The sequence below is a fragment of the Xenopus tropicalis genome, chromosome 2 (assembly GCF_000004195.4).
Source record: "Xenopus tropicalis strain Nigerian chromosome 2, UCB_Xtro_10.0, whole genome shotgun sequence".
Taxonomy (NCBI): domain Eukaryota; kingdom Metazoa; phylum Chordata; class Amphibia; order Anura; family Pipidae; genus Xenopus; species Xenopus tropicalis.
In genome coordinates, this window is record NC_030678.2 from 23,389,102 (window position 1) to 23,415,684 (window position 26,583).

The following is a 26,583-nucleotide window of genomic DNA, read 5'->3' on the forward strand; positions in this document are numbered from 1 at the left end:
CTAATAAATGATGTAACTGCTTGGGTGCCTGGTTTATGAAGCAGCATCACAAAGTTATTTCCTTGATTAACAAGCTTACACATGAATGTGTGCTAGTCTACAAGAACAGAAACACCCCTAATTTTTATTGGCAAACAATGTTGGTGCCACGTCCCTCCAGTTCTGTTCATCCAGGAAAACAGCCACTACAAACTGAGTACTATTGTATATACGCACAAAGATCCATTACTGATGGCACATTATACATGTATTTATTATATGGGTATGGGATCTTGGAAACAACTTATGTTGAGTAACAGAGACCGAGAAATACTTAAAGCCTTGTGCAATATGTTCCTATGCCGTAATACATATACAGTATATGGATAGCATAAGACACCTCGTTGTTACATGGCCCACACATCAAGCACTTGGTCTGGGACCCTGGCCTTTAATATCCTTGTACTAGTTCCCAGCAGGAGATTAATATTTGCTTACGTTGATAAGGTTCAACCTTTATAAAAAATAGAACACAGTTGTGTTGTGTTTTGTGGTCCAAACAGAACTTACCGTTTATTATCAAGACATATTCCGCACTGCTTTGTCCAATGGAGTTAGTTGCTTCACATCGATATGTGCCATTGTCAGTTTTGTTTAGGAAACTTATTGTTAACTCTCGTCCATTGACAGTCATCCTTTCTGGATCTGGAAGTTCTCCACCATCCTTTGTCCACAAAACGGGCTCCGGTCTTTGAAATCAAAAACAACAACAACAAAAATATTTATATTCAATGTATATATATATTTATATACAATGTAATGCATATACTATTATTATTAATTATAATATGCAATTCAATGTAATTATACTCAATAAATTGCTTTAAAATGACAGGCTTTTTAAGATTTCTAATAATTAAGAAAACAGTAATTGCACTGTTAAATAGATAAAGGTTAAGGTTTAATCAAAGACAGTTCTGACTGTGATAAAGCTTTTGTACGTGTACGTGCATACAACATTATACAAACACGAAAACATCCTCCTTTTAGTATTCTATACACAAGTATACACAACCCCCTGCAAAAATAATGGTAAAACAGGAGATACTGATAGGAGCAATTATGTCATATAACTTGCACCAAATAATAAACGTAGACCAGCAAGTTGTCTCAGAATACAAGTATGGGATTTTTTTCAACCTTAAGTCTACCAATAAAAAAAATGTAAGCATCAAATAAACCCAAAAGGATTATTTTGCCTCCAATAAGGATTAATTATATCTTAGTTGGGATCAAGTGCAGGTACTGTTTTATTATTACAGAGAAAAGGGAATCATTTAACCATTAAATAAACCCAATAGGGCTGTTCTGCCCCCAATAAGGGGTAATTATATCTTAGTTGGGATCAAGTACAGGTACTGTTTTATTATTACAGAGAAAAGGGAATCATTTAACCATTAAATAAACCCAATAGGGCTGTTCTGCCCCCAATAAGGGGTAATTATATCTTAGTTGGGATCAAGTACAAGGTACTGTTTTATTATTACAGAGAAAAGGGAATCATTTAACCATTAAATAAACCCAATAGGGCTGTTCTGCCCCCAATAAGGGGTAATTATATCTTAGTTGGGATCAAGTACAGGTACTGTTTTATTATTACAGAGAAAAGGGAATCATTTAACCATTAAATAAATTAAAAATAAAAAGTTTTAAAAAAAGGGGAAATTATAATTATATATGATACATATGATTTTCCATATACAGGTATGTGTCCTACTATCCTGAATGATAGTTTTCCAGATAATGGGTCATTCCACAATTTGGATCACTATACTTTAAGGGGCAAATTTCTCATTTTTTTTATTTTCAAATTCAACTAAATTAATTTTCCTGTTATTAACTAAAAAAAAAAGTCCCAAGGAAAGGTTGCTACAAGAAAAGTCGTAAAAAACATGACTTTATCAAAAATCCCAACTTTATCGAATTGACGCTGCAACAATTAAAAAAAGTCAGTTTTTGGACAAGTTGCAGTGTTTTTTCTCTGCAACTTTTTTTTTTTAAAAAAAAAATCTGAATTGAATTGAGTAAAATAAAAAATCAATGGTTAGTAAATGAGCCCCTAAGGCTACTAAAAAAGCATTTAAACATTAAACCCAATAGGATTGTTTTGCCTCCAATAAGGGTTAATTATCTCTTAACTAAGGTAATATGTTATTATTATAGAGAAAAAGGAAAACATGTTTTACAATTTAAATTATTTGATTAAAACTGAGTCTATAGGGAAAGGCCTTCGTTTAATTTAGAGCTTTATGGATAATGGGTTTCCAGATAATGAATCTCATAGCTGTTTTAAATATGAGTCTTGTGAACCGTTAATGCCTGAGCTGCCAGCAGAAAAAGATTTTATAGTTTGCACCAGTGTACAATGTAATAAAATTCCTTAATGAACAAGTCATTATTTCTTCCCCCCCCCCCCCCAATAAAATGACACTTTAAAAATTGTCATTTTTTTTTAATAATGAATTGCCTTGCCCCACACACGGATTTGAAAGTTAACAAATGCCAAGGAAGCAATAACTTCATTTTATTTCATATGATATGAAAGCAATGAGAAACTGTAGGATTAAACATATGCGCTGGCTTTTTATTAACATTTTGTCTTGAATCATTTGGACATTTATGTTGTATTTCTAACTTTGTAAATGTTTAAAATCATTAGGACTTGTATCAGTAAAACTAAAATTTATTGAACAAACTCATTTTTTTAAATATTTTCATACCAGCTAATTCTAAGAAGTGAAGTTTTAGCATAAAGTATGTTTTACTAAAATTAGCTTGACATTTACTGCAAAATCAGAAGCAGTCCTGAGAATTAATATAAGGAAATTAAATAAATGCAAGAAGATGTGTTATGTTAATTATCATTGGCTCATTTGTCCAGCAGTATCATTTCAGCTATAACTCATGAGTCATAATGTAGATAAGACATATTCGATCAGATTCATATTCCACCAACAGGGAGACTCTAATACAGGGATCCCCAACCTTTTATACCCATAAGTAGTGATGGATTCACAGCGAATTACCACATATCGCCATTGCCGAATTGTTTTGAGAAACTTCAGCGAAAATTCACAGTAAAAAAACTTGTTGCGCTTCAAAAAGGTTTGTGGTCACATCAAAATAAGCGCGGTCATGCCAAAATGGGCATGGTCACGTCAAATTGGGAACAGTTGCATCAAAAGTCAACAAAGCTGTGCGACAAATGCGGTTCGGAAATTGTTTGCCTGTTTCACTAATTTTTCTGTTGTTTTGCGAATTTTCCGGATTCGCGGATTCGCAGATTCGCTCATCGCTACCTGTAAGCCATATTTCTATGGAAAAAGTGTTGGGGAGAAACACAAGCATGAAAAAGGTTCTTGGGAATGCAAATAACAGATATAATTGGCTACTTAATATCCCCCATGTGGACTGGCAGCCTACAGAAGGCTTTGTTTGGCTTTATACTTGGTTTTTATGAAACCAAAATTTGCCTCCTTACCAGAAATTCAAAAATAACTCCCTGGTTTGAGGCCACTGAGAGCAACATCCAAGGGGTTGGGGAGCAACATGTTGCTTATGAGCAACTGGTTGGGGATCACTGCTCTAATAGTTGAATATCACACATCCCATTTGCTAGTTTGCTTGGTAACATATATTTCAGTTGTATTGGTGTTCTTCATGCTAATGATTTCTTTAAAGAACTGTAGTCTTTGTCAGGCATTGATTCGCAGCAAAATTCTGCATTTCACCATTGTCAAATTGCTTTGCAAAACTTCCCCAAAATTGTTCCACAAAAAATCTTTTGGTCACATCAAAAAAGTTGCATGGTACCCACGTTTCATGAATTTTTCACTGTTTTGTGAATTTTTTATCAGTTTTCAGTGAAACAAAATGGGACACTTTCACTCATCACTAGTACTTACATATTATACTATATATTTACAACTGTTACATTTGATATGTTTTATATATATATATATATAAGTATAAATATTTACATGACTAATATGCAATAATTATTTAAATATTAAAAAAGTGAAGGTAAGCTGTGATTTATGAAGAGTTAGAAACATCTGACTGCCTATTTATCCTTAAAGACAAAGGACAACAGCGTTTATATTTGCAATACAAGGGTTTATAAGGGAAGTGGCATCCAGCTGATGTTAACAAAGAATAATAAAAACAAATATATTTTTTATCATTAATTTTTTGTATCCAAAAAAGCATAGATGAGCGACTTACAGGTTTGGGAAAGAATGAATAGGCAGTTGAATATAACTCTTTATTCCCATTCTTATTCAAGGTATAAAATATAGTACAATAACTAAAATTCCTCTTTGTGCTTTTTCTACTTCTGCCTTTCAATACACGGAGGGAATCATGTAGAGCAGATGATCTTACTGCATAGAAACTGAAGAAATCATCTGCATATATATTAGACATAAGAAATCCGAACATATATTTAGATTAGCAGAGTAAATTGAAGACTTTATAGCAATGCTAGGCATTTACTGTCCTGCTACCTTAATGCCAGTCAGTATAGGCATAAAACACAAGTGGAGAATGGTTACAAAACGAATTTAATACAATATTTAATAGCACTGGCTAGGATGCAAGGGGAAATTACCACATAAGGGCAACATCATCTTTAAAGAAAGAAATAGCAAAGTAGGATTAATAAACATGATGCCCAATGCTTAATTTAAAATATTATATTGTCATGTAATAAAGCAAGAGAAAAATAGGACCTAGTGAACTGGGAGCCCCATTGCTCTTTTTCTCGAAGAACATATTAAGTTCTTTTTAAGGGGGAGTAAAGAAAATGGACAATTTCCCTGGTTCCTTCTGCTGGCAGGGTGAAAAGTAAAGGTAGGAAGAGTGAGTGGTAGTGATGGGCGAAATGTTTCGCCAGGCATGGATTTGCGGCGAATTTCTGCGTTTCGCCATTGGCGGATTGTTTCGCGAAACGGATGAAAAAATTCGCCGCGGAAAAATTCGCCGCACGTCCAAAAATTGTCGCCGGCGTAAAAAAGAATTGTCGCGGGCGTCAAAAGAATAGCCGCGCGACGAAATAATAGCCGCGTGCGACAAAACAATAGCCGCGCGACAAAATAATAGCCGTGGGCGACGAAACAATAGCCGCGCGACAAAATAATAGCCGCGGGCGACGAAACAATAGCCGCGCGGCGAAATAATAGCCGCGTGCGACGAAACAATAGCCGCGCGACAAAATAATAGCCGCGGGTGACGAAACAATAGCCGCGCGACAAAATAATAGCCGCGGGCGACGAAACAATAGCCGCGCGACAAAATAATAGCTGCGGGCGACGAAACAATAGCCGCGCGACAAAATAATAGCCACGGGCGACAAATTTTTTTTGTCGCACGACATTTTCGCCGTTTCGCGAATTTTCGCCGTTTCGCGGATCTTTTTAAAGATTCGCGAATTTTTCGGCGAAGCGAAACGGAACAGATTCGCTCATCACTAGTGAGTGGCAGTAGATACAGTAGAAATAGATGGACTGTAGGGAAAGGCAGTAATAGTTTACACTAGTGTTTAGTAGTGATGAGTGAATCTGTCCTGTTTTTTGCTTCGCCGAAAAATTTGCGAATCTTTCAAAAGATTCGCGAAACAGCGAAAATGTCGCCCGCGGCTATTCTTTTGTTGCTCGCAGCTATTATTTCATCGCCTGCGGCTATTATTTTGTCGCGCGGCTATTATTTTGTCGCCCACGACTATTATTTTGATGCGGGCGACAATTTTTGGACGTGCAGCGAATTTTTCCGCAGCTAATTTTTTCATCCGTTTCGCGAAACAATTCGGCAAAAAATTTGCAAATCTTTTAAAAGATTAGCGAAACAGCAAAAATGTTGCTGAAAACCATGAAAAACTTGTGGAATTTTAATGACATTTTCACATACACTCCGAGATGTTCTATAATTTAGAAAAAATACAAATTTATCTGAAAATTGTTTAGTAAATGGAACCCTTGGTGACATAAAAGCCAAAGTGGGGACAACCAATATGTGTGTAAAGTTTTAATGAGTGCCTGCTGATAGTAGGATAGGGCCCAGTTTCTCAGTTTCACTAAAAGTATCTCAAGGCATATGTACTATAACTACCAACATAAGTGAAACCCTGAACGTGTCTAACTGCTTGGCAGCTTGACCATTGTACAGCTCTCTGGAAATCCCAAAGACCTGATGCTTAAGCCCAACCAGTCAGCAAAAGTCAAATCATTTGGAGCTGCTTATCTGTTTTTCTTGGCTTGCCAAATCAATTGACAGAGATAGCTGCTAAGAAGTATGTACTTTTCTCTATTGTAGCTCTAATGACTTTTATTTCAAAACACTTGGTTTATGTTCTTTGTGAAGCATCAGCAAGCTGAGAAACCTCCTTTATTGTCCATGTAGCTATTGCCAAAAATGCCTGAGCTTTAACAAAGATATTTAATAACTACAAAAACATAGAAAAAAAATATTTTTTGGCAAGTACCTTGTAAACAGCATAGTTTGTAAGAATTAAACAGCTTGCACAAATCAAGCGACTAAAATATTTCATAACTGTTAACGCAGGAGTAAAATATTGAGTAAATAAACTACTTCTTAACATAAGGGCAGAATTATCAAAATTTGAGTTCATGAAAAAATAAATAAAATAACTGCAACAAAACCTGTGCAACTATTTTTCTCGAATGCTAGCTTATTTGAGATTTTTTTTTAATTCAAATATAAACAATTTGATCAAATTAAACCATGAAAAAAAGACAAAAAAAACTTGGATGCACTGACTTTATATTCATATCCATCATTTTTTATTCATATCAATCATTATGAAAAAATGAAAAACAACTCAAATTGATAAACCCCAAAAATTTGCCTATTGACTTCTTCATGAACTCACAAGTTCATAGATGCTGAAGTTGTACATTCCAGTTTTTCTGGTTTATTTTGTGCTTAATAAGTATCAAACATTTTTGTTTTTTAAATCATAATTTTAATTTGGGAGTTTTGGTGCTAAATAAATTTGAATCTGAACATTCATAAATCACCCCCATAGTATCATGGTTTTGCTTTGCATCTTTAAGTGATGGTGTAACAACAAATTCCTTTTTTTTTGTGAAATAAATCTACAGCAAAATTTCAGCAATCCCCCACTGTGGTGTGGTTACTTAAATCACTACTGAAATTATGCGATAAAGAGAATGATTTAAAAAGGAAATTATTACAAACCTTTTCGTTGTCTAAGTCATTGGCAGTATGTCAAAAGTCTAAATAAAATATATTTCTGCTACAAATGCAGTCAAGTTCCTTTACGATATTGTCACACTATGGGGCTGATTTACTTACCCACGAACGGGTCGAATGGAGTCCGATTGCGTTTTTTTCGTAATGATCGGTACTTTGCGATTTTTTCGTATATTTTGCGATTTTTTCGGATTCTTTACGAATTTTTCGGATCCAATACAATTTTTGCGTAAAAACGCGAGTTTTCCTATCCATTACGAAAGTTGCGTAAAAAGTTGCGCATTTTGCGTAGCGTTAAAACTTACGCGAAAAATGCGCAACTTTTCGCGTAAGTTTTAACGCTACGAAAAATGCGCAACTTTTTATGCAACTTTCGTAATGGATACGAAAAACTCGCGTTTTTACGCAAAAATCGTATTGGATCCGAAAAATTCGTACAGAATCCGAAAAAATCGCAAAACATACGAAAAAGTCGCAAAATGTTCGTTTTCAAGTCGGAACTTTTCCAATTCGGGTCGGATTCGTGGGTTAGTAAATCAGCCCCTATGTCTCTTACAGTTAACCCGGGGGGGGGATTCTACACCAGGTGGCTCATGGTCTATGGCAGTGATCCCCAACCAATGGCTTTTGAGCAACATGTTGCTCACCAACTCCTTGGATGTTTCTCACAGTGCCCCCAAGATTTACTAACAAATAAAGCCCCCTGTAAGCTGATAGTGTGCATAGAGGCTGCCTAATAGCCAATCTTAGCCCTTATTTGGCACCTCCATGAACTTTTATAGTGCTTGTGTTGCTCCCCAAGTCTTTCTACATTTGACTATTGCTCACGAGTAAGAAAGGTTGGGGACCCCTGGTCTATGGCATTTTCTATTGTGTTTTGCTAGCTAGTCTTTGCACTCTAGCACCATCTAGAGGCAGGAATTAACACTCAAAAATAGTGTCTATACATGGTGAGAAAAATGTGAAAACTTGCTGGCTACATCTGTATATATTTTTTTTTCTATCCTCAAGCTTATTTTATTTGCCTAAAACACATTTACGTAGTGATTCACAGGGATTGTATTGTATTGTATAATTCACAGGGATTATACATCATTCACATTAGTCCCTGCCCCAGTAAAGCTTACACTCTAAGGGCTCTTTCACATTTGGGTCAAATATATCAGGAAGCAATTATTCTGCCTGTATGTTCGATGATACCTACATAGGCACAGGCTGGAATCAAGCTCAGATCCCCAGCGATGGAAGGCAGAAACGTTACCCATTCAGCCTCTCTGCTGGGGTAAAATTCTTTACCTGATTACTGCAGGTACAATTATGCCTGGAATTCTGAAACTAATATTAAATTGTGAGTTCAAAATATGCATTTTTTTAGCAGAAACGGCTATTAGTTACTGTGCCACCATAGCAATCTATCTGAATGTCTAACCTGGAAGAAGCCTAAGTTTAGATCCTGCCTGGAAGTTAGCCCCGCAGCAACATTTGTTTGCATGCTTCAATTTCTTATTTCCAGTAAGGAAAGAACCTGAGGATTAATAGTTCATCTGAGTTTCCTTTCGAAGCAAATGCTTTCAATATTTTGGAATTATCCTCTCTGGTGTATTTGATTGTAACTTCATGAATCTCAGATTTTGCTTTTCATTTCTCCTGACTGGTAAGAGAGAATGTCTGTTTTAGAATATTGCCTGGCAAGATATTATATCAATATATTCAAAATTACATCTCCCACCAATAATGTATTTTTCATTTTGTTTGCTTTAAGCAGAAAATCCCGTTCAATAAACAACATCTGCAAAAAAAACATTAGAAACAAACTAAAGTAACAGTTTTTAATCTCGGACTGGGCAGTTAGACGCTGGAGTCCCAACATTTCATTACACTAGCTGTTCTTAATGATAACTTAACACTTACTGAGGAAAACGACTTGTGTTTGCTGATTTTGTCATCAAATTTTCCAAATGCTCATTTTGGATAATTGAACTCTAATGCTAAATGAAAGGTTGCCCTTGCTTTAAAGGACATTGTTAAAACAATATCTTAAAAGAAGTAGGCAAATTGCTGAGCTTCAGCACAGAAAAGGAGAGCAAATTCAACTTGAGTTTTACATAGCTTCAAATGTAATACTGTTTCTGGTTGGGTTTTACATAGCTTCAAATGTAATACTGTTTCTGATTGGGTTTTACATAGCTTCAAATATAATTACATAGCTTCAAGTGGAATACTGTTTCTGATTGGGTTTTACATAGCTTCAAATGTAATACTGTTTCTGATTGGGTTTTACATAGCTTCAAGTGGAATAGTCTTTCTGATTGGGTTTTACATAGCTTCAAGTGGAATACTGTTTCTGATTGGGTTTTACATAGCTTCAAGTGGAATGCTGTTACTGGTTGGGTTTTACATAGCTTCAAGTGGAATAGTCTTTCTGATTGGGTTTTACATAGCTTCAAGTGGAATACTGTTTCTGATTGGGTTTTACATAGCTTCAAGTGGAATACTGTTTCTGATTGGGTTTTACATAGCTTTAAATGTAATACTGTTTCTGATTGGGTTTTACATAGCTTCAAATGTAATACTGTTTCTGATTGGGTTTTACATAGCTTCAAATGTAATACTGTTTCTGATTGGGTTTTACATAGCTTCAAGTGGAATAGTCTTTCTGATTGGGTTTTACATAGCTTCAAGTGGAATACTGTTTCTGGTTGGGTTTTACATTGCTTCAAGTGGAATACTGTTTCTGATTGGGTTTTTACATAGTTTCAAGTGGAATACTGTTTCTGATTGGGTTTCACATAGCTTCAAATGTAATACTGTTTCTGGTTGGGTTTTACATAGCTTCAAGTGAAAACTGTTTCTGATTGGGTTTTACATAGCTTCAAGTGGAATACTGTTTCTGGTTGGGTTTTACATAGCTTCAAGTGGAATACTGTTTCTGGTTGGGTTTCACATAGCTTCAAGTGAAAACTGTTTCTGATTGGGTTTTACATAGCTTCAAGTGGAATACTGTTTCTGATCCAAGACACCTACTTTCTGGCATTCATGGGTTTTCTTTACTTAGCAACAAAACAAATGTGTATAACAATAGAATGTTCTGTAATAATTGTTCTGTAGGGGTGGGGGACAAGTGCAAAAGCACTTAGGGGGGCAAACCTATAGAAAGGGCTGTATTTAGGTCCAGTGCTGTCTTAGATACCAGACTTCAATCCATCCCACAAGCGCAGACAGGTTACGGCCTTAATGAAGGATTAAGAGCAAAGTGCAAAAAACATGGGGTATTGCAACTGCTCCCTTTGATGGCAGCCCCCTGATCAGAACATTTGTTTTCTTTACATTTAGTTTTAGTTACATGTTTACGTATGGGGAGATCACCATTAAGTTAACTTTTATTATGTTATAAAAGTTTCTATAATGTTAATGGAAAATTAAAAGAGTTTTGGTCAAACTGATATGGAGAATTTCTGGCCTGAGCAACTTGGAGAAAATTGGAAAAGGGATATCTAGGCGGTAAACCCGTTATCCATAAAGCTCTGAATTACGGAAAGCCCGTCTCCCATAGACTACATTTTATTCAAATAATTCAGAATTTTAAAACTGATTCCCTTTTTCTTTGTAATAATAAAACAATACATTGTACCTAATCCCAACTACAGTAAGATATAAATAACCCTTATTGGTTGCAAAACAATCCTACTGGGTTTAATTAATGTTTTATTGTTTTTTAGTAGACTTAAGGCATGGAGATCCAAATTACAGAAAGACCCCTTATCTGGAATACCCTTGGTCCCGAGCATTCTGGATAAAGGGTCCTATACCTGTACTTAATGGTAACTAAGCTAGCATACATCCATGTTGTTGGCAAAAAATCCTTTTGTGTTTTATTAGTGTTAAAGGAACAGTAACACCAAAAAATGAAAGAGCTTTAAAGCAATAAAAATATAATGCACTGTTGCCCTGCACTGGTAAAACTGGTGTGTTTGCTACAGTAACACAACTATGATTTATATAATAAGCTGCTGTGTAGCCATGGGGGCAGCCATTCAAACTGGAAAAAAGGAGAAAAGGCACAGGTTACATAGCAGATAACAGATAAGTTCTGTAGAATACAATAGTGTTTTATCTGTTATCTGCTATGTGCCTGTGCCTTTTCTCCTTTGAATGGCTGCCCCCATGGCTACATAGCAGCTTATTTATATAAATTATAGTAGACTTTCTGAAGTAAACACACAACTTTTACCAGTGCAGGGCAGCAGCACATTATATTTTAGTTACTTTTATACACTTTCATTTTTTGGTGTTACTGTTTCTTTAAGTCATGGCTATAAGTCAGGGACCCTCAAACTTTTTTTTACTCCTGAGACACACTTACATGTAAAAAGTGTTGGTGAGCCACACAAGCATGAACAAAATAAGGGCTCTGATTGGCTATTTGGTAGCCCCATGTGGCCTGCTGGCCTGCAGGAGGTTCTGCTTGGAGTAAAACTGTGTCTCTTTGCTTCCAAAGCTTGTCTCTAAGTCAGAAAATAAAAAATGGGCACCTACTTTGAGGTCACTGGGAGCAGCATGGGGATCGCTGCTATAAGTTCTACATTACATAAATTACCCAGAAAACCTCAGTTCCCAAGCATTCTGGTGCCATACCTGAATCTTTGTTGGTAAATGTGACTCACTTGCAGGTTTCTGGCTACGTCACTGCAGCAGCACGATGTATGGTGTGGGGGCGTTTTGATGTGACATTATTAATGTTTCAGTTTGGGAATAAAAGTAGCTCAGTTAGACATTCTGATGATTCTTCTTTCTTTTTCTTCTTCCTCCTTGTCATTAATTTTCAGCAATGACAAAAAGTTAAAAGAAACTTAGAGAAATGGTATTTTACCATTTTTTTCCTTTGTGACAAGTAATTGCTTTCCCTAGAAAAACTGTTGGCTTCTCTCAATATTATAGCCATAGATGATATAATACAGAGGCACATTCCCTACAAGATCTGCCACGGATTCCAGCTATACGTTTTTATATACTTTGATACATTTCAGCATCTCGTAATAACAATAATAAATGTCATGTCTATATGATTTCACTATAAGAATCTATTCACTGATTTTATTTATTGTTTCATCTGTCTGCCTGAACTGCAGCATGTTATAATTTAATATGCCGCTATGTCATGCCATCCAGCCCCTGGGCAAATTCAGTATTCAGGCAGAATATAAAGTGACAAGTTGCACATTACATAGGTTTTGCAGATGTGTTTGTGTACTTTAAATGAGTAATAAAAAGGCTATTGAAAAATTGATCAAACACAAAGCCAGCAAACAAACTGACATATCGAATGGTCACTTATGTATGAATAAGGAAAACTCATTCGAATAAAAAAACTTGAATAAACTTTGAATCAAATATTCCGCGTTTACGAGCTCTAAAAACTCGAGAATTGGCTTGAGAATTGGTTTGAGAATATGGCTTGACTTTGCCTATGACAACACCCATTGACTTCTATAGAAACTTGAAAGCTTTTAGTTTTTGGGTTTTTTTGCACTTAATCAATACCAGACATTCGAGTTTAGGAACCAACTCAAATCCAAGTTTTTTTAAGCACAAAAAAACTCAAACGTGGCCTTTGATAAATCACCCCCATAGACTTGTACACTTTAGTCTATAGCATCAGGGTTACCTTAGTAAGTCAGATCCCCATACAAGACAGCGATACATAAACAAGACAGCACATTATGAAAGTTACAGTAAGAAACATAAAGAGATCATTAACAAAACCCTATCCAAACGCTATCTGTCTCTCTCTTTAAAGTGTGCTGAGGGGCCATTCTAGCTCACCTGCTGCCTAAAGCTGGCCATACATGATAAGAAACAGTTTTTTGGAGGGGTTGCTAGTGATGAGTGATTTTTTTCACCAGGCATGGATTTGCAGTGATTTTTTGTATTTCGCCATTGGCAAATTGTTTTGCAAAGCTTCCTTGAATATTTGCTGGGGAAAAATTTCTTGTGCCTCAAAAAAATAGTGGTCGTGTCAAAATAGGCGTGGTCACATTTAAAAAAAAAAGTAGCGCACAATGACACCCGCATTTTGCAAATTTTTAACCGTTTCCAGATTTTTTTTGTAGTTTTGTGAATTTTTCCGTGAAGCAAAACGGGAGAGATGTCTAGGAGTCGCCAAACGTTGGATCTTTCCGCAATATGCCCATGCCAAATGATTAGATTATAGTGGAGGAGATACAGGTCCATGTGGCAAATCAAACCTGCATGAACAATATCTGGCTGAAAATCTGTTGGAAAGGCCAGTCAGATAAGCTGCTGAATCGATCTGAAGGTGCCAAATCAGCAGCTTAAATCTGCCCGTGTATGACAACTAATGATGGGCGATATAATTTGCTGTGAATTTCGGCATTTAGCCATCGGCGGATTATTTCGCAAACCGGGCAACAAAATTAGCCGCAGGAAATTTTGCCACACAATGAAAAATTGTCATCCGCGTCAAAAAAAGTTGTCATCCGCATCGAAAACAATTGTCACCCACATCAAAAAAATTTGTTGCATAAAAAAAATTGTCACCTACGTCAAAAAAATGATGCATGTCAAAATAACATTTTTGCTGTTTGGCGAATCTTTTGAAAGATTCGAGAATTTTTCAGCGAAGCAAAATGGGAGTTGGCAGACCTCACCCCTGTTCATGCTTCACATGCAGGTAGTACATTTTTGCCATCCCTGGTAAATGATATTCAGATACTTTATTTTAGAGCAAAATAAAACTAGAAATAAACCCTAATCCAATTTGTATTTCATTCTTTATCTAAACTAGTCAACATTTTCATCTTTTTTTACATAGAAATTTTAGGTTTTTTAACCTTTTCATCTCTTTAGTGATTTCTGTGTGCTTGTTTGTAGAAAGAAGCAAGGCAAAGTCATCACCTCTTAAATCTCATAAAAACGAAAGACTTCTGACCGCTGACATTATTGCCTACTATGCAGGTTCTTATAATGAAAATGACATGCCTAGACTAGATTGGATTCGTATCAGAGAAGGCTGAATATTATTTTCATTATTATAAGACATAGTAAATAAGCATAGAACCCAGATTTCAAAATCTTTTTTTTTTTTTAAATAATAATAATAAACATTATTATTATAGATGTAAATCAGTGGGATAAGTCTGGGAATTGTCTAAATCACAGTAACTGAAAGAGTGTGAAGGTCATTTTTAACTTACATTTACATTCAGTGTTTTTTTTATTTACATTATCAGTTCTCAGCATAATTGATGAGTGATTTATTGATATAGAACAGTGATCCCCAACCAGTGGCTACCCCTTGGATGTTGCTCTCAGTGCCCCCAAACTAGGTAGTTATTTTTGAATTGCTGACTTGGGGGCAAGTTTTGGTTGAATAAAAACAAGATTTCCTACCAAATAAAGCCCCTGTAATAATAGCCAATCTTAGCCCTTATTTGGCTCCTCCATGAACTTTTATGGTGCTTGTGTTGCTCTCCAAGTCTTTTTATATTTGACTGTGGTTCATGAGTAAGAAAGGTTGGGGACCCCAGATCTAGAAAAAACAGGTTCTGAAAATAAGAACAGGGACGCAATTATAGATGAAGCAGACCCTGAAATTTATTGGGGGGTCAGGAGGTCTAGGGGACCCAGTGGGACACAATATGATGAGCAGTTTCAAAATATGTTTATTAAAAATGTCTTATTCTCTAAGTTTTTGGGGGCCCTTAAATGACGTTGCCATTGGGCCTAGTAGTTTTTAGTTATATGCCTGAATGTAGAGGGGAAACACCTTGAAAGCCAGAGAGATATTTGAGTAAATGCTTATTTGCTTTCCTGAATATTCTTGGAGCTACAAAAGTATCTCAAACATTGTTATGAGGTATGGGGGCTCTGTCTTAATACTATATTTGAAAGTGGGGGCTGAACCAAGAAAGTCTGAAAAACATTCATCTAAAACCATTTCCAGTTTTGTTAGGACTTAAGGTCAATTTATTCACCCCTGACTTTTGGGGGCCTTTTATATTCTATTTATCAGTAACATGAATCAGTGTGAATATAAGTAAGTAAGTAAATTCTTATGTTCAGACATTGCACTTTAGGGGGAGACCAGGATGAAACATTATTTCAAATTTCAGTTGACAAATGAACCAAATCCTTTTCTTCCTATTTTTAATGATTCATGTTGAGTTTGATTGGCCAGATCAATTGCATGGAGTTTCCACGCAGTCAACCATGATTTTACATCTCTAATGGAAATTAAGATAGTAAAGCATGTGTGGGCCAAACTCATTTTGGTAAATTATTTAGAAAGGCCAGATATGGCCTTGCAATATAAATTTTATACAGTATATTCATCTCATCTAAAATATGAGTGACAGTATAGCAATTTAAACCAGTCAAAAAGTTTCCCATTAGTTTAACCCCTTAAGGGATGAACAAAACCAGTGCTACTATTTATTACTATGAAACAGGGCCGGAACTAGGGCTAGGCAGAAAAGGCAGCTGTTTAGGGTGCAACGATTGGGGGACGCCAGCCAGCACATGTGACAGCAACACGAGGGGGGGGGGGGGTTGCAGGGGCGAGGAGGCTGACCGGGTTGCCTGGGGCGCCCAGTCAGCCTGGCCCACCCCTGCTAAGTATTCCACACATATTCCCCATAGGGAAATGAGAATAAAAAAAACATATAGGACTCATATACATCCGCAAGCACAATTTCCCCACATTCAATTGCATGTATAACTGCTTACATTAACTTGAGTCAAAATGTGTTCCTTGCAATTTCATATATTTTTGCTTACACTGCTCAGTGCTTCCTGCCCATTCCAAACCAAGAGCTACTGTGTCTACAGGTGGTAGCTCCAGGGTTCCCTTTATGACCTGCATCAATAAGCGCAGCACCCTTGCACCTAAAGAATCAGGCACAGACCTCATTCACATGCTGAGCACCTGAAATGACGCCCACTTAAGGGGTTACATGTTTTAAAATATTTTTCAGCTCTTTTGATGTTAGGGTGTTACCATTCAACTACCATAAGTAGATAATACAAGCAACTTCCTGGTGCCAGGCATATTTATTATATCAGCATCCTGCATGCAAGAATTCTACCAAATACCATCATATCCAAGTTTCTTATGCTTGAAATTGTAATATTAACTTTCCCCTGGTACTGTAAAATGGAATGTAAGATCCGTATGTAGGAATAAATGTACTCAGTAAGACATCCAATAATCAATTTTCCATTTTATTTATACATTTAAATGGAATTTATAGAAAGTAAATTCTGTAAACCTTGATGCAGTGAACTCTGGTGCCCGCAAGAAAATGTGTGAATTCGATAATTATTTCAGCATTTGACTAAACTTTTTCAAGATTAAAGTTATAATTAAAGACAATGATAACTACTGGGAAAATGTATTCGTTTTCAGCTACAGGTATTCTTTCTATGGAGAGATACTTTCATTAGTAGATTGTGCATTTCTATATAAACTAAGGCTCGTGAATGCTGCCTAGCATTGTTTAAACCCCTTAACATGTAGAATCCTTATTTTTGCATTGATTTGTTAAAACCTAAGTAGTAAATCAATATTTACTATTATTTAATATTATTTTATGTGTGTATTAGGGAATACAAACTTTACTTTTAAAATACAAAAGGACACACATTTACTAAAATTCATTTTTTTCTGGCCTTGAAAGTCATATGAACTCGACGTGGTATAAATTTGTATTAAACTCGATCATTGCTGTATTTATAAAATGTGACAATAATGCTTAAATCGTTTATATGGAAATGTTGAGTTTACATAACAAAACATAAGCATTGTTAAAACTTGAAAAATTTGAGTTTAAATGGACATTCGTTTCCATGAAATTTTCCCAAACAGGAATTGATCCAGCAGCCATTTTAGGAGCATTGTCAATCATTCTTGGAAAACAATAATTTGTTTAAGTTTCAATTGAAACGAGTGAAATGGAAAACAATGATGGGATTAAGTTCCCCTTGAAGCCGGGTGAAACTGAAAACAATGAGGGGATTAAGTTCCCCTTGAAGCCGGGTGAAACTGAAAACAATGAGGGGATTAAGTTCCCCTTGAAGCTGGGTGAAACTGAAAACAATGAGGGGATTAAGTTCCCCTTGAAGCTGGGTGAAACTGAAAACAATGAGGGGATTAAGTTCCCCTTGAAGCCGGGTGAAACTGAAAACAATGAGGGGATTAAGTTCCCCTTGAAACTGGGTAAAACCAAAAACAATGAGGGTATTAAGTTCCCCTTGAAGCCGGGTAAAACCAAAAACAATGAGGGGATTAAGTTCCCCTTGAAGCTGGGTGAAACTGAAAACAATGAGGGGATTAAGTTCCCCTTGAAGCTGGGTGAAACTGAAAACAATGAGGAGATTAAGTTCCCCTTGAAGCCGGGTAAAACCAAAAACAATGAGGGGATTAAGTTCCCCTTGAAGCTGGGTGAAACTGAAAACAATGAGGGGATTAAGTTCCCCTTGAAGCCGGGTGAAACTGAAAACAATGAGGGGATTAAGTTCCCCTTGAAACTGGGTAAAACCAAAAACAATGAGGGGATTAAGTTCCCCTTGAAGCCGGGTGAAACTGAAAACAATGAGGGGATTAAGTTCCCCTTGAAACTGGGTAAAACCAAAAACAATGAGGGTATTAAGTTCCCCTTGAAGCCGGGTAAAACCAAAAACAATGAGGGGATTAAGTTCCCCTTGAAGCTGGGTGAAACTGAAAACAATGAGGGGATTAAGTTCCCCTTGAAGCTGGGTGAAACTGAAAACAATGAGGAGATTAAGTTCCCCTTGAAGCCGGGTAAAACCAAAAACAATGAGGGGATTAAGTTCCCCTTGAAGCTGGGTGAAACTGAAAACAATGAGGGGATTAAGTTCCCCTTGAAGCCGGGTGAAACTGAAAACAATGAGGGGATTAAGTTCCCCTTGAAACTGGGTAAAACCAAAAACAATGAGGGGATTAAGTTCCCCTTGAAGCCGGGTAAAACCAAAAACAATGAGGGGATTAAGTTCCCCTTGAAGCTGGGTGAAACTGAAAACAATGAGGGGATTAAGTTCCCCTTGAAGCTGGGTGAAACTGAAAACAATGAGGAGATTAAGTTCCCCTTGAAGCCGGGTAAAACCAAAAACAATGAGGGGATTAAGTTCCCCTTGAAGCTGGGTGAAACTGAAAACAATGAGGGGATTAAGTTCCCCTTGAAGCCGGGTAAAACCAAAAACAATGAGGGGATTAAGTTCCCCTTGAAGCTGGGTGAAACTGAAAACAATGAGGGGATTAAGTTCCCCTTGAAGCTGGGTGAAACTGAAAACAATGAGGGGATTAAGTTCCCCTTGAAACTGGGTAAAACCAAAAACAATGAGGGGATTAAGTTCCCCTTGAAGCTGGGTGAAACTGAAAACAATGAGGGGATTAAGTTCCCCTTGAAGCTGAGTGAAACTGAAAACAATGAGGAGATTAAGTTCCCCTTGAAGCCGGGTAAAACCAAAAACAATGAGGGGATTAAGTTCCCCTTGAAGCTGGGTGAAACTGAAAACAATGAGGAGATTAAGTTCCCCTTGAAGCCAGGTAAAACCAAAAACAATGAGGGGATTAAGTTCCCCTTGAAGCTGGGTGAAACTGAAAACAATGAGGGGATTAAGTTCCCCTTGAAGCTGGGTGAAACTGAAAACAATGAGGGGATTAAGTTCCCCTTGAAGCTGGGTGAAACTGTAAACAATAAGGGGATTAAGTTCCCCTTGAAGCTGGGTGAAACTGAAAACAATGAGGGGATTAAGTTCCCCTTGAAGCTGGGTGAAACTGAAAACAATGAGGGGATTAAGTTCCCCTTGAAGCTGGGTGAAACTGAAAACAATGAGGGGATTAAGTTCCCCTTAGAAAATAAGAATATCTGTTACATTTTGATGTCCAAAGACAAATTTGAATGTTGAAATGTAAAAGCAATGTTTAGCACTTGAAAGGGTTGTTTATACTACACAATAAATAGCCAGTTGAGTATGGGCCATAGTTAATACATAGGCACATTATCACGCTGAAACAGGAAAATGTTTTCTGAACTGTTAAATGCTGTAAAATCAACTTTTGGGCAAAGTTGGAATTTTTTTATAGCTTGTATTGTCCAATTATTAGGCTTTTTAGTTATCTTATAACACCCTATCTTGGTCATCTGCAGTGATGAGCTCATCTGCCCCATTTCACTTCACCAAAAAATCTTTCAAAAAGATTTGCGAAACGGCAATTCTTCGAGAGACAATTCTTTTGACGCAAGATAGTTCTTTTGACGTGTGACAATTCTTCTTGTCATGCAACAATTCTTTTGACGCACAAAACAATTCTTTTGACGCACAGCAAATTTTTCTGTAAATGTTCTTTTTGTCACCCGTTTCGCAAAAAAAATTTGTCAATGGTGAGAGGGGGATGTTCATCGCGAATCCATGCCTACCGAATTTTTTTTCGCCCATCACTAGTGCTCTGGACTATCTATGCCCAGACGCTTTAGATCTCCCCATACCAGTGCAATTCTTTATAGCGCTTACATTTCTCTTGAAATATCAGGAGCTGAGATGTCACATCATATGCTTATTTTTTCGTGTGCCATTAGTCATTTTTACTGTCACAATACTGAGCTAATCCTCTATTAAATGAATGCTTAGCCACCCATAAAATATTTTATTCTATTAAATAACAACATATCTGTGTTCTGTGCTTGAACTAGAGTATACTTATTCTGAATAATAAACACCTAACCTTCCTTTAATTTTTTTTCCCATATCCAACCATATTCTTATGTTTATTTTTATCTGCAAAGAACAGAGGTCAAATGAGCTGAATTGGCGCTGCTTCATATGCATTTCATAACAGCTGGTAAACATCAATAACGTTTACATTACATTTTTTAAAGGATTATGGTATTTTTGTTTGCTCATAGACAACAAGGCAGATCCTTGAACAGAAATGAAAACTACAGTGATTAAACTTTTTATACAAAAAAAACTGAGAAAACAATTCCATATTTATATATATATATATATTTATATATAAACATCAATAGGCAAAGGATCCACACTTGCAGGACTTACATGCAAAAAGTAGAGTCTTTACAGAGCAAAAAAACTGACATTTCGGCAGTCGGTACTTTTTGCATGTGAGTCCTGAGAGTGCAGATCCTTGGCTTGTTGATGTTTGTGTTATTTGCTTTATGGACTGCACCCAGGCACTTTCATCTACTATATCGCGAGTGCCGACTTGCTTTGGTAATATATATATATATAGAGAGGGTCAGTATGCATCGTGCAACAATTAGGGCGGCCCTGGACCCCAATTTAAAGAAGAGTGAGAAAAAAAGAGGGTAAACAAGATCTCTAAGCAGCCAGTTGCACAACATTGGCTTCAAGCCAAACATCCGGCCTCCGCATTTAAGTGTATGCATACTGACTGTGTTGCAGATCTATCGAGAGGTGGGGACATAGATCGGATTTTACTACAAAAGGAATCCTTTTGGAAATATGAACTGAACTGTGTGGCCCCTAAAGGTTGAAATTACTCATTATCGTTAAGCTGTTTTTTGTGAACCAATTTGTCCTACGACCGTCTAAGATGACCATGGATTTTAGGTCTGTTTGTTTTAAACTACTTGCATTGTATGTTTTTTTGTATTAATATTTTCTTGCTTCATTTAGTACCTGGCATGTTAAGTTATGTGTCAACTAGTGTAGACTAAGTAGTTGAACTATAAGACTAAGTAGTTGAACTATATAAAATTCGGGGCCCCCAACTGCCAGGATAGTGAGGTTAATTGATCAGCTTGCGCAGCGTAATAAAGGATGTATTTAGCTTTGGATTTTAATGTAGCAACAGGTTTTGCACGTGCACTTTCTGTATATATGTTGATTTATGGTTGAAAAAGTACTTTATGTTGCACATTAACCTCTCACTGTAAATGTACTGTATGGAATTTTATATGATTTTTTATATGAATTTTTATATGATATTAAGCATACCTGTAATTTTTGGACTAACAGTTTTCACTAAATCACTTTATTATGTTAATGCTGCTTAACACTTTATTAGGCTGATGTTGCCTAGCACTGAACACTTTACAGCACTTTCACTTGCTTTATGGCTTCAGCCACTTTATGGCAGTACACTGTGATGTCACTTCCTATTGATTTACTGGTTTTTGGTGATTTAAAGATGTGTGTTACAAGGCACGAATGCCCTGAGAAAGGTCCCGATGGGGACCGAAACGTTACGTCGGCTGTTTATGCTACTTAGAATATATGTTTTGATTTTTCACAAGAAATCCCGGAGTTGCTGTTTTTTTTTATACTATTGGAACCCTTTACCGAGCACACGAGGTATGTTATGTAGCGGTGTGCCTTCCTTTGTATATATATATATATATATATATACATAATATAATAACCTCTTTTACTGCTGTACTACCCACTAAATACAATTCAAGCTTAACTACATGACTCAGTAGGAAATAAATACCAACTTTGAAACTGGCATTCATCTTTGCAATAGTTACACTTTCTTTTGTCTAAAGATATGTTTAAGAATACTAATGGATGATGACATAGATTCACACAAATTAAATATTAACATTAAAAACAAATTGTTTGCTAACACTTAAGATTCGCTAAATGGTGAAATATTTGCAAAATGGCAAAAATTTTGATGCGCATTGGCATATTTTTCTCGAAACGGGCACTGAAATTCGCCATTGAAAAATTCACAGCGAATCCATGCCTGGTGAATTATTTTGGCCATCACTAGTGATGAGCAAATGTTTTCACCATGCATGGATTTGCAGCAAATTTACGCATTTCGCCATTGGCGAATTGTTTTACGAAACTTCTGCGTGGAAAAATTGTTGCACGTCAAAATAGGCACGGTCATGTCAAAAAAAGATGTGGGCGAATTTTATGGCGACTCAGGACAGATTTGGTCATCACTACCCATTACTAGTCCTCTATAAAATCACACTGTTTTAGCTAGCTTCTTTTTCATTTACTTCTTTACTTCTATTTGCCTACAAACATGCCAATATGTTTGAAAATACATTTTATGGATAGATATCATTGCAGCCTCCATTTTCTGCCAGTTATTTTTGAATGAATGTGCACTGCATTCACATGGTTGATTACCCATGGGGACCTGTTTCCTACACAGTAGTGCCCAAGGTGCTGAAAAAATGGTAGAGTCCTAATCAATAGGGGGAAACCAGTTTTGTGTTTAACACCTCCTTAAGGTTTTAATTTAATTTAATTTATTTGCATCTTTGGATGCAGTCATTTGCACTGTATTCAGTGAAGTGTAATTAACCTGTGTCAATTATATGTTTAATTAAGTGTAATTAAGTTGTAAAGTAAGGGGGAATTACACAAGTACCTTTGGGGATTCCATTGAAGCACATGAAAACAGTACACAATTGTAGCCTTTGCTTTTACATTCATGTCGCTCCATAGTTGAATTGCTACAAAAATTGTCTACATCAGTGATCCCCAATCAGTGGCTCAGGGCAACATGTTGCTCACCAGCCCCTTGTATGTTGCTCTCAGTGCCCCCAAACCAGGGAGTTATTTTTGAATTCCTGACTTGGGGGCAAGTTTTGGTTGAATAAAAACAAGATTTCCTACCAAATAAAGCCCCTGTAAGCTGATAGGGTGCATAGAGGCCCCTAATAGCCAATCACAGCCCTTATTTGGCTCCTCCATGAACTTTTATGGTGCTTGTGTTGCTCTCCAAGTCTTTTTACATTTGACTGTGGCTCACGAGTAAGAAAGGCTGGGGATCCCTGGTCTACATCAATCCAAAAGTTAAAGGAAGCCGTCCCTTTAATACTCCCAAAATTCTTTTTTATTATGTCATGTGCTATTAAGAAGGGAGAAAACTAATGGCAACATTTGGAGAATTGTGTGTATCCAGAAGAGTAATGCTGTCGATGTGCAGTTCTTCATGGCTATATAGCTAATCCAGCCTATTTGTATTCAAACTGCTCCTTTCTCAATTTAATTATTCTAAATCTACATTAAAACACATATCAGTTGGGACCAACTTTTACATTTGCTTGCAATCAAAAGTTAAGCCTTGAAGGCAGAGCATAATTACAAAAAAGTTGCATTAATATTTCAAAATGAGCAAAATGTCAACAATTTCTGCACTGCCTAAGAATCATCTAACAGGAAGTGCAATTAAACACAGTTTGTACTGGAAAGTAAGGATAAACTAGATAAAGCTTAATTTCCCAAAAGTCAACTATCTTTTTTTTATATAATTCTAGTAGAAATGTGTGAATAATGATTATAGCTTAGTATAATGCTGTAAAATGCTGAAAAAAATAATGGGGTCATGTTTAGCTGTAAAAAGTTTCATGGAAGGTAAATTAGCTTCAAGGGAGTCCAACCTTCAGTGCAAGGTTTAGGGGCTGATTTATTAAGAATTGAGAGACATATATTACTACATACTATAGTGATTTTTACATTGCTTTTTTCCATAATAGTTTTCCATGATGTTTAAAAAAGATTGGAAAAAAGAGATGAGCGAGTTCTGTACTTTAGTTTGTTTTATTTAACAGTTGACTTTTTATCCCCAGGCTTTGGAGGGATTTATCAGAAAAAGTTTTTAAACAAGATAGTGATAAAAAAAATGATTGTGGAGGAAAAAAGCCATTCATGCAGAGAGATGGAGAATTCATGTGTTTTTTACATCGATAATTCTACTTCAGCCAATTTTTTATATATCAGCCCCAAAATGACATGTGCAATGTCTATTACAATGTAAAGAAAAGTGCGGTCTGGTACGTCAGTCTGCCCCCTATGTACATAGCCACACGCTGTTCTGAATTTGTGATAAAAATAAATAATGGCAGCCACAAGGGGGAGTTGCTCCTAACGCAATTATCAATAGACACAATTGCTCGCAATTCCTTAAGACTGACTTGGTGGGCACAATTGCCCTTGGAGCATATTTAGATGCAAAAGTAGATTTAATTATTGGTGTCAATATGTGCAACTTCAGGGTCCATTTAGTCCATTAGTGGCTGCAGTTGTAAATGAGCCCTTATGCATTCAGTTTTCATAATTATTGGTGTATAAGTCATAAGTGAAACTTTTTGCCAGGTTTTGCTATGAAAAATGGCCGTAGACTCCAATTGCAACAAAGAAAAAAAAAAGTTGTGCGGTATGGAAAAAGTTGCCATAAAAATATACACTCATTAGGGCTGATTCACTAAAGTGTAATAAAACGTGCGCTATTTATAGCATGTGGTAAAAATTTTATTGCGTTATTTTAGTCGCGAAGACTATTTTCTTGCGGTATTTGACGCGCGCTAATTAATGCAGCGCGCACAAAATGTCACTTTGTGTGAAAAATTGCACGCCATATTAGCTATACACGCCATTACTTTCGTAAAACTACTATTCTGAAAATGAATATTTCCCTGCAAACTGGCGGCTGCATCACTCTGGGGCCAACACAGACTTGAATAAATCCCACTGCAAAGTCCATATTGTGTTGCCAAAAGCTCATGAACTGTACTTTTCTATAATTACCGCCTGCCCCAAGAAGGTGTTAATTTTTGCACAGACTAATGCGATATTTAGCACGTCTAAGTATTTGTGAATCATGCGTTAGTATTATTTCTGCGTGAGAATTAATGCAATGCGGTAAAATTAACGCATTCGGTTGTGCGCTATTTAACGCACGCGATATGTGACTTAACGCATGCGATAATACTTTAACGAATTGCATGTTTTTAGTGCGGCAACAGGGGCGCTTCTGCCATTAGGCGAGTTGAGAAATTCGCCTCAGGCGGCAGAAGCGCCCCAGTTACCAGGGGCGGCAAAAAGCTGCTCCTGGTAACTTTAAGAGCCGAATTTCCGGTTTTTAAACCGGAAATTCGGCTCTTCTAGTGCAGAGAGAGCAATTGCGCTCTCTGCACTAGCGATCTCACCGCCCCCGGACCCGCTCCTGCGCTCAGAAGGTAAGCGCTGGGGAGCGGGGGGGGCGGCATCCAGGAGCTGCCTCAGGCGGCGATATGTCCAGAATCACCCCTGTGCGGCAATTTTAATGCAAAAGAACATGCAATATGCGTTATCGCACTTTAGTAAATAAGCCCTATTGACTTTAATGCATTTCACAAATTTTTGTCATTTCACAAATTTTTCGGCAAAGTGAAATGGAAAAGATTCACTCATCACTAATGGACAATCTTTATACACAGTGAAAAATAACTATCGACACACAATTTTTACCCTAAAATACCGATGCTTGCTCCCAAAGGGAATATTTTTTTAGGGACAATCAAAAGAATGAAATTTAGCTGTTTGTGATTGAACAGAAAATAAAATGTGATTTTTATTTTGTAGTGAATTGTAGTCTCTTTTAATGGGATTCTCCACTAAAAAAAACTATTTTTTGCATGAAACATTTTGCAGAATGCAATTTTAAGCAATGGTCCAATATACATTTACACATGCTTAGTGGTTTAGAGTAATGAGTAATCATAGTTGCTATGGAAGTTGTGTCTGGCTGTTTATCTGCACTCCTGGCTCTGATGCCTGAAACAATGTTGCAAGCCGGCTGATTAACAGAACTGGAGAAGACCTGACATTGGAGTCAGACTAATAGAACTGAAAGGGAGTAACTAATACTTCTTTATGTGATCATATAGGTCCTTGCCTGAGTGAAGTCACCCAAACGGGAAAACCAAATAATAATGAGTCCAAGGCTATTACAACTTTTTCAGCTCAAGATATTTTCAGTTATGTCTTTTTATTGCATTGTCAGGAATAATGGATTTTTATTGTGGATTCACTGATAACCACTAAGCTATCCCTTTTCTAAGAATTCATCACTGCACTGCAATCAGATAGAGGATATAATAAACACTGACCGGCTGTTAACCATTTAAACACCCCGACTGCTGAATTTGTATCATGACAACAAGTTACATTACTAAAAAGAAGCAAATGTGGATTAAACTATTTGGGGTTAATTCCTTTAATGAAGTATAGCCCCTTCAGTTGTCTTCTCTATAATAATGTGTTCAAGTTATCAATTTTTATTTAACTAATAAGTTATGTTTTTTATAGCTGTATCAGGATAGATGGATTTCCATGTAAAAAATAGCCTCTTGTATTACTTAAAGTGCTTCTGTCATGATTTTTATGGCATACTTTTTATTTCTAAATTACACTCTTTACGTTGCAATTGCAAATATTCACTCTGCCATTTAAAATGTAATTCATGAACCAACAAATGTATTTTTATTTAGCTGAAATATTGGTGTG

The 26,583-nt window shown here is 36.5% G+C and overlaps 1 protein-coding gene across 3 annotated transcripts in view; it reads right to left on the reverse strand.

Annotated features, from left to right (window-relative positions):
* The window catches only part of cadm2 (cell adhesion molecule 2), a 958,543-nt gene that overhangs the window by 100,364 nt on the left and 831,596 nt on the right, over positions 1 to 26,583 (reverse strand). For all 3 annotated transcript variants that reach the window (XM_031895847.1, XM_031895846.1, NM_001005713.1), the window contains 1 exon segment: positions 550 to 728. In XM_031895847.1, coding sequence (XP_031751707.1) covers positions 550 to 728 — 179 coding nt within the window.